The sequence below is a fragment of the Ammospiza nelsoni genome, chromosome 1 (genome assembly GCF_027579445.1).
Source record: "Ammospiza nelsoni isolate bAmmNel1 chromosome 1, bAmmNel1.pri, whole genome shotgun sequence".
Classification (NCBI taxonomy): Eukaryota; Metazoa; Chordata; class Aves; order Passeriformes; family Passerellidae; genus Ammospiza; species Ammospiza nelsoni.
Genome location: NC_080633.1, coordinates 105,115,710 through 105,128,406, shown reverse-complemented (window position 1 = coordinate 105,128,406; position 12,697 = coordinate 105,115,710). Strand labels below are relative to the sequence as shown.

Sequence of the window (12,697 nt, the reverse complement as noted above, 5' to 3'; positions counted from 1 at the left end):
CCTGCTCCACCCGGCGGCGGAAGTGGAACGAGGCGGAGGGCGCTAACTCATTCCGAGATCACACCGCCGAAGTGGCGCTTTTGTTGCCAGGCCTTTCCCACCCCCCTGCCCCGCGCCCCCTCGCACCACTCCGCACGGCCGGCAGCTCAGTTACCGCCGTCCCTCTCCTTCCCTAACTCCCACCCTCTCCTTCCGGGCCTCCACGGCGCCTCCTTCGCCGGCTTCCGGGCCGGCTCCGCCTCCTCCTTCCCCTGCCGGGACGTATTTTGCCGGGCGGGGGCGCTGGCGGGCCCGGCAGCAGCAGCCGTCGCTGCCGCCATCGTTGCAGGACGGTTTCAGTCTCCTCAGCTCCCCAACATGGCAGCAGCGGCGGGAGGCAGCCGCGCACCTCGCAGGCCGGCGCTGCTGACCCCTCGCGGCAACGGGGACCGCACCGTGTTCCTGTTCGACCGGCGCCGGGAGCAGGCGGACCCGGACGAGAAAGTGCTCAGCTACGGCAAGGACAACTACCGCGCTTTCCGCAGCGCCGTCTGCCAGGTACGCGGCAGGGCGGGCGCGTCGGTGGCGTTGTTTCACGAGTGAGCGTCCGTCCCTGAGGCGCTGGGGCTGGGGGGCGGCCGGGGAGGGGCGGGGGTGTCACAGCCTGCTCGGGGGCCGCCGCGCCCGCCGCCTGCCCGCCAGCTTTGTTGCCGGGATAGGTGGGCGGCAATGGCGGAGAGCCCGCGGCCGCCCCGTCGCCTTTCTCCCTCAGCCCGAGAGGCCGGTGCGGGGCGGCGGCGGGAGCAGCCCCTGGCGGCGGGCGGGAAGGCAGCGGGCGGCCCCCCAGCGCCCCCACGCGGGGAGCGGCCGCGGTGCCGCGCTCCGGAGGGCGTTTGTAGCTGACGCGGTGCTTGGTGCTCGGTCACAGCGCCGGCTCGGGGGTCTCACAGGTCGCTTCCAACCGAGATGGTTCTGTGGCTCTGTTTCTGTTGTCCAGAGTGTTGGCGATGAGCGCCGTTTCCCGTCTGCAGCCGTGGCTGCCATTTAAATACCGTGTCTGGCGGCGCCTTAGCTCTGTCGCGTGTCCTTTCGGTTCTTTTTCCCTGTCGTAACGCGAAACGAAACTTACTCCGTCTTCACAGCTCGGGAAGGTGGAGATTGTTTTCCGCGTACGGGCTGTTCCCAGTAGTTTGCTGGCGCTGCCAGTAGGCATCGCCCGTTTCTGTCATGGTTTCGTTTTCTGAGCGAGTGGTGAATGCCATAAACCTCTTAGCTGCCTGCATGTTTTGCCATGTGAAATGCGCAGGAAAATCAGCTCTTAATTTCTGTACTAATTTAGTCTGATAAAAAATTTAATTTTAGTTTCTTTATCCAGTATAATTTGCACTTCGTTTTCTAGCATGTAAATTCTATATTTTACCTATAGATTGGATTATAATAAATACCCGGTTTACATTTTAATAAATATAATTATTTCTAAATTTTATAAAAATGTATCGATTATTTATGAACAATATAAGTACTACCAAGTATCGCTTTTATATGTAATATAACTATATAATGATTAAATATATAATTAATATAATTATATGTGATGATAATTATATAGAAGATACAGGCAAAATATTTATTGAGGAAAAAATAACTAAATAAGTAGTGTATAAATTGTTCTATGTCTGGACAGTGTTTCTTGTAATGGCTTCCTACTGTGATGGAGCTTTGAGTTGCCAGTGTCAGCAGGGATAGCTGTCACTTGTGATTGCAGAGTTCTGTCTCCAAAATGGCATAGCCATGGCAGAGGCATCTTCCCTAGAAGTGTCCACAAAACGAGTAGAGGTGGCATTTTGTGATATGATATGATTTAGAGAGTGCAAAGTCTTGGAAGACTGGGAAGTCTTTTCCAGCCTTCTTGATTCTGTGCTCATAAATAAAGGGGTTGTGGAGTGTTAGCACATTGCTTTGTCTGATCCCTGCCCGATAAAGACATGAATGCACTACAGTGTAACATTCTGAAAAGCTAGACTGTGGGGTGGGTTCATGACCTTCCAAGGGTTTGTATCTCCTGTGAGTAATTTATAAGTGTTACATAATTTTCTTCTACAATTGTCTTAATAGATACAACTGCACCTAGCAGATGGGCTCAAGAATACTAAGTGTTTTCAGTAGTTGAGGCAAATATGTACCTGATGAACCCACCCGTCTTTCTCTTAATTTTGTATTTTGTCGGCGAGCTGAGTTTAACACTAATTTACAATTTGTTCTAGAACGGAGTCTGTCTTTTCTGGTTTTTTTATATACTGCACACTCCAGTGACTTAATGTTTCCATACATCCACATGGTGTTCAGTTCACAGAGATTTTGGCATATTTGCAGTTTTATTAAGAACTAAGCCATCATCACCAGCTGTGACAGATCTCGGGTACAAACAGCTTTGGGGATTTTTTTACCAGAGAAACGTTTTGATGTTTTGAAGTTGGTACCTTAATGCTGTTAGGCAGACTTCTTGCATGGGCAGCCAAGCGTGTGAGAAGCCTGATGCTGCAAAGCAGACCTTGCTGAGTTTGAATGTGCTGCCTGTGAAAATAAAATTTTCAAGTATAGTTTTTTTACTATGTTTAATACTACAAGCCTTGTCACCAGTCCTGTTGGCGGTTTTGCGTGTTAAGGGTAACAGTCTGTGCTCTTACAAACTTACGCAGCAAGAACCTCAGCTGATTATTCTCTTAGAGAAAGACCTTCTCCAATAATGTGTTTACTGTTATGAATATGAACGAGGCCAAACTTTCTCTGGAGAAAGAGGTTCTCGTTTATTAAAACAGCTGCAAGGAACGGAGTACCCAGGATAAGCCCAGGCACCCACACAGCGAGCCAAAAGCACAACAGTGAGCTAACCCCAAGTGCACTGGGCTCTCCCCACAAAACAAGTCTCCAAAAAGAAGAACCCCGACCCAACCGAACGCCCCCCCATTTATAGCTCCCTTTGAGTCCAGGATTGGTCCATTTTGGATCCGCATGGTGATTGGTCCATTTCCAGGCTTCTCATTGGTCTTTAACGCCGTTCATTCTGGACCAATCGTTTCTGCAGGGCTTCAAATGATTGGTCAGATCTTCCATCCAATCCCTCTTCAACCTCGCCTTGCCCCTTCCACCAAACCCTGGAGCCTTGTCCTAGAACATTCTAATCAGCCCCCCCCCCCTTAACATAATGCAATTAATATAACATAATTAATACAATATAATTGAACTATACCCTAATTTAACGTAACTTAACTTTTATCTATAACATTTGCCATCAGTGAGTGTGGTCAGAGATGCCTCTGTCACTGCTACTTTCACTGTAATGACTCTTTGCACTTTGGAACTGTCATCATCTGATATGTGGGGCATCTGACTCTGACAAAATGCTGAGACAGGTGGATTGGCATGACCTCTAAATGTTGGTACAGTGAAAACTGGACAGGCAGAGGGTTGGGATGTTTGCTACCTCATGTCTCCCACACTAACAATATTCAAGTTCTAGGACTTCTAGAAGAACATTTTAGCATCTCAGTGCTCCAAGAGCTTTGTAAATTGTGTTTCTCTGAGTGTTGTACTCCAAAGTTCCCCATTTCTGGCATCTTGAAAGTTGCAACTAATTACTTTTAGGAGAAAGTGATGAATGGTTCACTGGCTTGGGACAGACTTTCCTAGGTTCCTGGTGCTGAAAACAGCAGGGAAGTAATGAAAGCTCAGGAAGAATGATTCTTTTGTTAAGCGGATTTTGAGTTAGTTCAAACTAAGTTGAAGTGGAATGTTGTAGTCACTTTTAGCTAATTAAAGCTGTTAGGCACTGTCAGACTGCCTGATTGGGCAGATACCAAGTATGCAGCAATGTTGTTTCCACGGTTCTCCTGTCTGGTTGCTCAGCGTCAGTACAGGCTCAGCTTTCAGTGGACTTTGCAATTTGTCACACAACTGAATGATGTGAGTGTAGCAGCAAAGGCACTCCCATGTGGTCATGGCTGACAAGGATGCCAGAAATATTAAGGTGTTGGAGCTGTTTATGTTGTGAACATCTTCCTATGGCACAAGAGGATTCTTCTGGGTAGATCTGGATTTATAGGAATCAAATCCTACAAAAAATTATGAAATTAAACCTGATGGTGATATGTGATGATCCTGAGTTGAAAATACTTAAGTACCTGATGGCATGGTCTTAGGCTACTACTTCTGAGACTTAGGGATTTTTTTTTCATAATGCAGAGAGAAGGTATTTTCTTGTTTGTGGAGCAGAATTGATTCAGCCACTTCAGAGGCTGATTTGGGAGCTTATGCGTGTTGTGTCTGTTGTCATATAAAATATTCCTCTGTTATTACTAAAATATTCTTAATTTTGAAATTTTGGGAGGGGGTTTTAAGCAAATTTTTGGTTTTTTACTATCCCCTAAGTAGTTCATGTATGTCTGTGTAGTTGGAAGTGGCTTTGTATACTGATAAATTAGCCTTTCATTCTCAGTGTTGCAGGAAGATTTAGGGAAAATATCTTATAAGAGGGTGGAGCTTATATGTCTTTGTTCTTCATCCTTGTAGTGATCAATCCTAAAGCAGAAAGCTCTTAATTAAGAATAGTACTAGCTTGAGTATTCAGTTTGTGCCCATGTGGAGCAGTCATATAATTTCAGTCTACAGAATCATAAAGTTTTAAGGTGAATAAGGGGGTTAAGTGTTGTGTGTTGCTTCTTCTTGGCAGTACTGTTTCTTGTGCTCCTTATTATTATCTTCTGTTAGGTCTGTACCCTACTGCTTGTCCTGATGTTTAGTGTATAATTCAAAAATACTTAGTAGCAGTAAGCAAAATGTGGCTAAACTGTTGGCGGCTAATCTGAGATGCCTTGCTCACCTTATCCAGGTGCACAGTGGAACTGGAACACTTCAGTTTGTTGCTGAGATGGCAGAAATCCTTCAGTCACTTAGAGAGGTCATGCTCCTTTGATAGCAGAAAGGTGTCTGTGCTGAAAACTGCACAGAAGTTTTGCCACGTGTGGAGGGATTTTTAAGAGGCTTTGAGGTGAACTACCCGTCTGAGGACAGTTAATGGTACTAAGATTAGGGTAACTGCTTGTATAGGATCCAAAGTCATTGGTGAATGCTTCCTTAGTTCTTCTGAAGCTTCTCCTCATTGTTGTGATCTCCTTGTGTAAAAAAAAGAAAGCATAGATCTGTAATCTGTGTAAAAAGTAAATATCTGTAATTAAATACTCAACAAGTATCACAATAAAACAATTTGTTTTGGTTTTAGTCTTTTGTTGAGCTTCCCGTTGTATACTAACCTACTTACTATTTGAATAGATATTTAAATAGATTTTGCCAATCCACCCAGATAAATTCCAATGTCTCAGTGAGCCAAGAAGCAGAAAAGGATATTCATTAAGATGGTGTATGGAAAATAAGCATAAGTGTAATATCAAATCAAGACAAGAAATAAGTTAATATTTTGGTGAATATTTACTTACAGTGCATAATACATAAAGTATAATCAAATCATTTGCAATCAAAGAAAAAATATTAGGAACTTCTGCAAGTTTGTATCACCAAAACATCATTCTGATAAATGCTTAATAGAGATACTGCCATTAATGATAAAATCAGTCCATCTTGCAATAATTGTATTTTTGTATTTTAAACCCTATGTTTGTTTAGCAATTTTAGCAATTCTGTGTAACCAGAAACTAAGAATATATGTATTTTAAACATGCTGTTCATACGCAAAGCAAGTTTCTCCTTGATTTTTAAAGACACTGCTGGAAATACTGTAAGATGCAGCAATGCTGTAATTTTTTTTCCAACACTGTCACACTGTATTTCAGACATCACTGAAATTGTTACTGATGTTTTGATGGGAAGAAGGATGCAATTTGCCTACCTTTGTGCACTTAGGTACAGCCTTATGTGTATCAGTTGATTTGGAAAGCTGAGTGGCTTGTAGGTTCCTGGTCAAATTCAGGTGTTGGCAACACAGTCAGATGAAGAGTACTTGCAGTCTTTAGGATTAGTTATCCAGGTGCAGTTGTTAGATGTGACTAAATATTTTTTTGTTTTGAAGAGTGGTTTCTGAATTCCTTTTCCTTTAACAAGTGGTGCCATACAAAGTATTTTGGTAGGAGAAGCTGACATGAAGTTAATGTTCAAATTTTGGCTGATAGCTGCACTGAGTATTTGTGATTGTGATTTTAGATATGGTAGTTTGTGAAGGTCTCGTGGAAGTTACTGTCTAGACTCAGACTAAGTCTAGTAACATGCTCCTTGTAGAAATTCTGGGGTCCCAAGCTTCTTTCTGCTTGTTAAAAGTTGCAAATCTTGAAAAGATGTCTGAGTTAATGCATCATTCCGGACAAGTACACTTGTGACTTCTCTAGAGATGTTGTGTCATACCATTTGAGATGTTGTGTCATACCATTTGTCTCTTTTCTTTTTTTCTCTTTTTCCATCAGAATTGTGATAAAACTTTAAGGCATCTCAAAAACCTATTCTATTACTGGATCTTGTGATACATAGCAATGTTCTAGGTGTTTCTGTTAAACTCTTAGTTCTTAACTTCTTAACATCTTTTATTATTACTTTTCGTAAATATTTAGAAGTGTATCAACTGAACTTCTGAAAGTAGTGAAGCTTTTAAGTATGACAGAGGACAAGGACCTTGAAGTTCTGCAAATGTTATCATCTGTAATTTGTTCTTTAGATGGAGATGGTGCTGTCAATAAAGGATGGTTGGAAAATATTTTTAGAGCGTTAGTGTTCATTGCAGGTTGTTGTCTGCAGATAGTCTCTAAAAACCATTTGACCAGAAGATACAGGCTCCTGTGTATTTCTGTAATATATCATTTTTTGATTTTAGCTCTGAGAAATGCTTAGAAATAATTTCTACCTTTATTTTTAATTTTAGCTGCTTTTCTGGAGACTTTTGGATTCCTCTTTGTTGGTGTCCAAATATATTATATATAAGTTTGTGTTGTGACATTAGGGAAGCTTATTGAGATTATGATTAGAGATGACTGTTATCATCCTGCCCTGCTACCATGAGTGCTTAGTCCCAGGTGCTCACTAAGACATCCTCAGCAAGTTGTAATTGTGTTGTGAACTGTCCTGACAGTGGATTGGAAAAGTTTATTTGATTAGCATTCTTATGAGGCATGTACAGTTCTCTTTTACTTCCGACAAGTTCTCCACTTAATCTTTTTATATTTTAGTTTTCATATCTGCTACTTCTATTAATTACCTTAATATTACATAGTTGTATGAATAGTTGAGAGAGATGATACAAAAGACAGTTCTTGGCTTGAAAATCTGGGATTTGAGAATTAAATAGTTTCCCTTAAATGAGTACTGTCATTTCATCCCTTTGTTGATGTAAGAGATTTCTCTCAATTTGGACTGGTAAATCTTCATTAAGTGGGCTAATTAACTGATAAATGCATGTCTTTCAGATGATCATTTGGTAAATAGCATGGGATATTCAGTTAATCTGTGCAAAATTAGAGAAGGCTACAGCCTTCTCAGTGTTTGGGTGTGGCTCTTAGCTTCATTTTTTCAGATTCGTGGACAAGTTTTTGTAAAGCAGCTGCTGGATCAATTTGAAATACTTTTAAAGCTATATTGCCTTTTGCCATGTTGGGTAGCTAAGTGTTTAACTATGAAGGAGAGCATTGAAAATGACATTATCAAATTTCTTTATGTTTAACTAATACAGTTCAGGTTCTCCTTTAGAGGTTTGCATTGGCAGTACAGTTGTAGTAGTCAGAAAAAATACTTCTTGGATGTGGAAGGTGACTCCATGGATGTTATGTCTCTGTTATGCTTTGGCTGCATCACTAAGGCCTGCAGCCATTTTTTCTCATTATTCTCATGTGCTGTCTGCTTGGATTGGTTATGGTCAGAGGATGCAGAATTTTAAGGGTACAGAAGTTGCATATTGTAGGGAACAACTGTTTGTGTTGGAAAGGTTTGGATCCCAAGAGGCTAAACGTCTTTTCTGAAGATATTATAGTCTTGGCTTCACTGTTCTACCTTTGTCGTGTTGGAGAGTGTTCTGTTCCTTCAGTTTTAAAAGTCACCACCAGGAGGACCAGAGGAAGCAGAGCAGTGACTCTGCCCTTACAGCATGTTATTTCTCCTTCACTTACCGCCTCAGGCCTCTTCATGTGACTGCTAGCTGTGGTGGTGCACACACTAAGTTAAATATTTACTCTTTGAACACCTTTTCCAAGGCAGATAGTAAATCCAGAGGCAAAATCTATGTTGACTTCATGTTGAGCGTTTTAGTTGGCTCAGTAGGCAGGTAAGACTTGCTGTGTGTGTAGATCAAGTAGCAGTAAAACTTTTGAGCTTTTGTGCTCATATGTGAAAGAGAAAAGAAACAGAGACCCGTTTGAAGTGTAAGCTGCTGAGGAGTTATCTGTGGTTTGAGGTTTGTTTTTGTTTTGAGGTTTGTTGGGGTTTTTTTGGTTTATGAAGAAAACCTGTGACCGGAGCTGGTGCATAAACTGAACCATGCTTCTTGATTCAGACTTAAAGGTTAAAGATACCACAGTTCATTCATGCTTTCATGTGTCATACCTGTAAAGTGCTCTGCTGAAGGCTTCTTGGGCATGTGACATTGTCTCAAACTCCTTTAGCATTATATAAATCTCATGTCATAAACATCTACCAGCAGATTGAGAGCTATTAACTTTATTTATCATTAAACATAGGTGGTGCTCCAGACTGATCCTCCACTTACAAGGAGGGCATTTTTCTTGTTTGTACAGGCAGCTTTTTTTGCATCTGTATCATTCCATGGGTTTAAGGATTGATATCCTGCTGTGTGCAAAACAGGCTAAACTCAGAGGTTTTGTTTTTCTTAATTTAACTTATTGCCTGTTAATACAAACTTCTGATGATTGATTGTGGGGGAAATGAATCACTTAGAGAAGTGATGCATTTCCTTCCCGTTTTCCAAACTCATCTTCTGTCATACACCATTCTTTTCCCATTCCTAGTTTAATTTATCCTTGTTTTCCCAATGCATATCTCATGGTCAGTCCCAATTCCTTTAGGCAACAGGTGGTGTGAGACATCGGGGCATGTGCAGGACTTTATTCTGCTGCTCGTACTGTTTGTTTCCTGCTATGATGAATTGCCATAGGTCTCAGCTCCATGGGAGTAGGAGAGCAGAGAGAGGAGATTCTGTGCCCTGATGTGGGGTCCTCCATGGGCCTCAGCACCTTTGGGACCCTCCCTGCTCTGGTATGGAGAACATCCTTTCAATGGGTCTGTCCTGGGCAATGTCTCCTGATGCATCTCCTCTGTTGCTTCTCTTTTGTCTCTTCTATGTCTTCCCTGACAAGTTAGAGCAGAAGCACCATGTGCTCTTCTGGTGGAAATTTGGGGGAGGAGTGAGTTATTTCCATGGATTTGAGAGCTATCTGCAACTGGCTATGGCTGTCTCAGGGCAATTGATTGTCTCCTCTCACACTGGTCACCCCTGCCACTCTCCGAAATCAAAGCCCGGCAGCGTACGCTCAGCACGCTTCCAAGTGTGCTTTAGCAACTCATTTGGATTTCAGTCAACACCTATGGTTGTTTTCCCAGAATATTAAATTTTTGGTTTGTTGACATAATCTATACTTTTTAAGCTTTTGGTGTAATTTTTCTCTTCTCTATGCACATAACAGTTCATCTTTGTACTATTTTAACTCTTGTATTTGCATGTAGTGATAATATGTAACCAACAGTTTAGGGATCCTTGCCTTTTCACATGTCTGCCTTTTCTAGCTTGTGGATTTATTTGAAGTTTGTATCTGTTTTTTCCCCAACGTCTCTTCTTTTGTATACAAAAAGATAAAAGCTTTCACTTAGTTGCTTGAACACATTGACTTCCAAACATGCTTTCACTGTGAATGTGCAGAGGCATTTCTGAGTGTAGTGATTGTAGTCTTGAAGATTTTGGTGACAGTGAAAGCTTCATCATGGTTGTGTGTCTGGATTATCATAGAATAACTCACAGATTTATCATATGAATGTGTTTCTGGGTTGTCTCATAAATCTTATCAAATTGAGTTGTGTACATCTTCAGTACTTTCTTGGAAAAGGGCACCATACTGGGCTGAAAAAGACATGGCAGTGAAACCTGAACTTCTTACCAACAGAAGATACCATGTTATCTCTTACATGGACAAATCTTACTGAGAAATTAAACATTTGACCAAACACTGTCTGTTAGAATTGAATGAAAATTGCCAGCTGTACAAGTAAATTGCCCAGTAGGTTCACTTTAATTCAGGAATCACCAGCAGCATCTTATTCTGGAAATCAGGTCCACATACTGGCACAGCTGTGCAGCTGCTTCACTGCTACCTGGCATAGTGGGAAGAGACAGGGTCTAGGATAACCAAGAATGTAGGAGAGAGGGAGGGAGGAAGTAAAACAAGTAAGTCTTATGTAGAAGTGAAGCATTTAAACTGAGTAATCCCCAAAGTTTACAAAGGATATGGCCTGTCAAACTGTGACATGGACAAGACAAACAGTAATCTGCAGTCCAGACTGCCAAACTTGGTGTGTGTACCTACCTACCTAGTAGTTTGTGAAGTGGAAAGATCCTGCTGCCAGTGGACACTGAAATGCTGGGTTCACCCAGGAAATTAAAGCATAGCCTGCCAGGCTGTTTGGGTTGGTTTAATTGAGGCACTCCTGTGGAATGGGGTGGGAGGACCAGAAGGATGAGGCTGCCCCTGCTTCCATAGCAGGCAGCTGTCTTGTACCTGCAGTAGCTGATCCTAACTTCTTGCTGCCTTAAAGTAAATACTGCACTCTTCATAAGGGTGTGAGAGCAGAAGAGCCTTTGGGAGAGTGAGAAAACAAGGAAGCTGTAGTTACAGCTGGAGGGAAAGATGCTTGTCTGTGCTTTCAAATGTAAAACTTCGCAGTTACTCTATATTAACCACTGACCTCAAATGGCACTGTAGAATGTTAGCTTTCTAAAATCCATATATTTTAATGCTTAGTTTTCTTGCTCTGAGCAGTTTTATAGTTTTTCCTGTACAGATTTGCTGTGTGGAAATTTGTGTAATGTGAGAGGTAAAATTGAAGTGATCTGAACTCAGAGGAGTTAAAAAGTATTACTCCAGGTTCTTAAGTCTGAATATCAGTCTCTGTCATCTGCATTAGTTTCACTTGCACCAAGTACTGTGAGAAGTTCAACATTTTTTTCTAATTTTGCTGATGGATAATAACTGTAACTTTAATGTGGTCACAGGGAGAAAGTAACAAATATGGAAAGTAGGCTCTTAATGAAACCATAAGTAGGGTTTAAAAATATTTTCATGAGTCTGAGTAATAGGGATGGAAAGAGAGATGTGGGAAATGATGAGGGCAAGCTGCTGCAGAGAATGCTGGAGCTTCCTTCAGGGCAGAATCTGGCTGGAAGTGCATCAAGTACCTGTCTGAATTGTCACTGCAAGAATGACTGGGTTGATGGAGTTTGATGAGACCAGGATTGATTTTACTTGCGTTTCAAAGACTGGAAAGGCAGGAGAAGGTACAGATATTTATTTTATTATTTTGGGAAAGAGATTAGTGTTGATCATCAGGGTGTAAAAATGAAAGTAAAAGCAGAACATTTAAATGCATGTAGAAAGCAGGATAAAAAGTCTAAAGCTACAGTAAACACATTCAGAAGAAGGCATCAAAGTGGCAAAGATTGTTTAGTTTCAGAAAAACAAACTTCAGTGTTTTAACAGTAAAGAATTTTTTCTGAAAGAAATTTATTTTTTTAGATGTATTATATAATTGAAGAACAAAGACTTTAATATCCAATGTTAAGAAATATTAGGTTGGTTTGGTGTCTCAGGAGTGCAGTCAAATATGGGACACCCTCTAGATCATAACTATTGTTGTAATTTCACAGTCTTGTTCCTCTGCCCTCAAGTGGGTTATCAATAAGACAGTTCTTCCTCCTTAAAATTCCTGTTGCTCACTAGAGCATATTTTTATTTTATGCAGTTAAATGAGCATACCCTAGTATGAACAGATTTGATTAAATTGAGAAAACAAACGATCCTAAATTCCACTGTGTTCTAAGAGATTATGTGATTACTCATCAGTAGCTTGTGACAAAGTAAATAGACTTTGCCTTTTTTTGTTTTAATGTATCTGAATAGTTTTTGGACTACTTAGTTATCATAACTAAATAACCTTCAATTTTTATAGGCATTTGGCATACCTTCTGATGAAACCTTTGTTATCACCACAACAAATAGAAAGGAAATCACAGAAGAGAACTTCAGTAAGTATCTTAGATGACAAAATAATTACAGTTATTTCTTTCTATATTGATATAAAGGTCACATGATAACTGTTTGTGCTCTGTGATGTACAGTAATTAACTGAAAGTACAAATCCTGTAATAGTTTGCCAAAAATTGCTTAAAATTAGTTTCACAAACATGTTTTTGATGAGTTTGTATGATAACAGTTATACTAAGTATCTTCTGTCACAAAGTGACAGATATATATATATATATCAGATATATATATATATCAGATATATATATATACATATATATATGTGTGTATATATATATATATATATATATATATATATATAGCTGTCACTTGAGAAAACTTGCATTCTAAAGCTTGGAAATGTCAAAAGATATTAATTTAAATGTTGTTGTTAAATGCTGAACAGGCAACGCTTAGGACAA

General features: G+C 40.7%; 1 protein-coding gene across 1 annotated transcript in view; it reads left to right on the top strand.

Annotated features, from left to right (window-relative positions):
* Positions 1–321: 321 nt before the first annotated feature.
* The window catches only part of SMCHD1 (structural maintenance of chromosomes flexible hinge domain containing 1), a 69,050-nt gene continuing 56,674 nt past the window's right edge, over positions 322–12,697 (top strand). The window contains exons 1-2 of the mRNA XM_059470077.1: positions 322–537; positions 12,202–12,277. Of these exons, the coding sequence (XP_059326060.1) occupies positions 358–537; positions 12,202–12,277 (256 nt within the window). The 5' untranslated portion in view covers positions 322–357. The remainder of the gene's footprint in view (positions 538–12,201; positions 12,278–12,697) is intronic.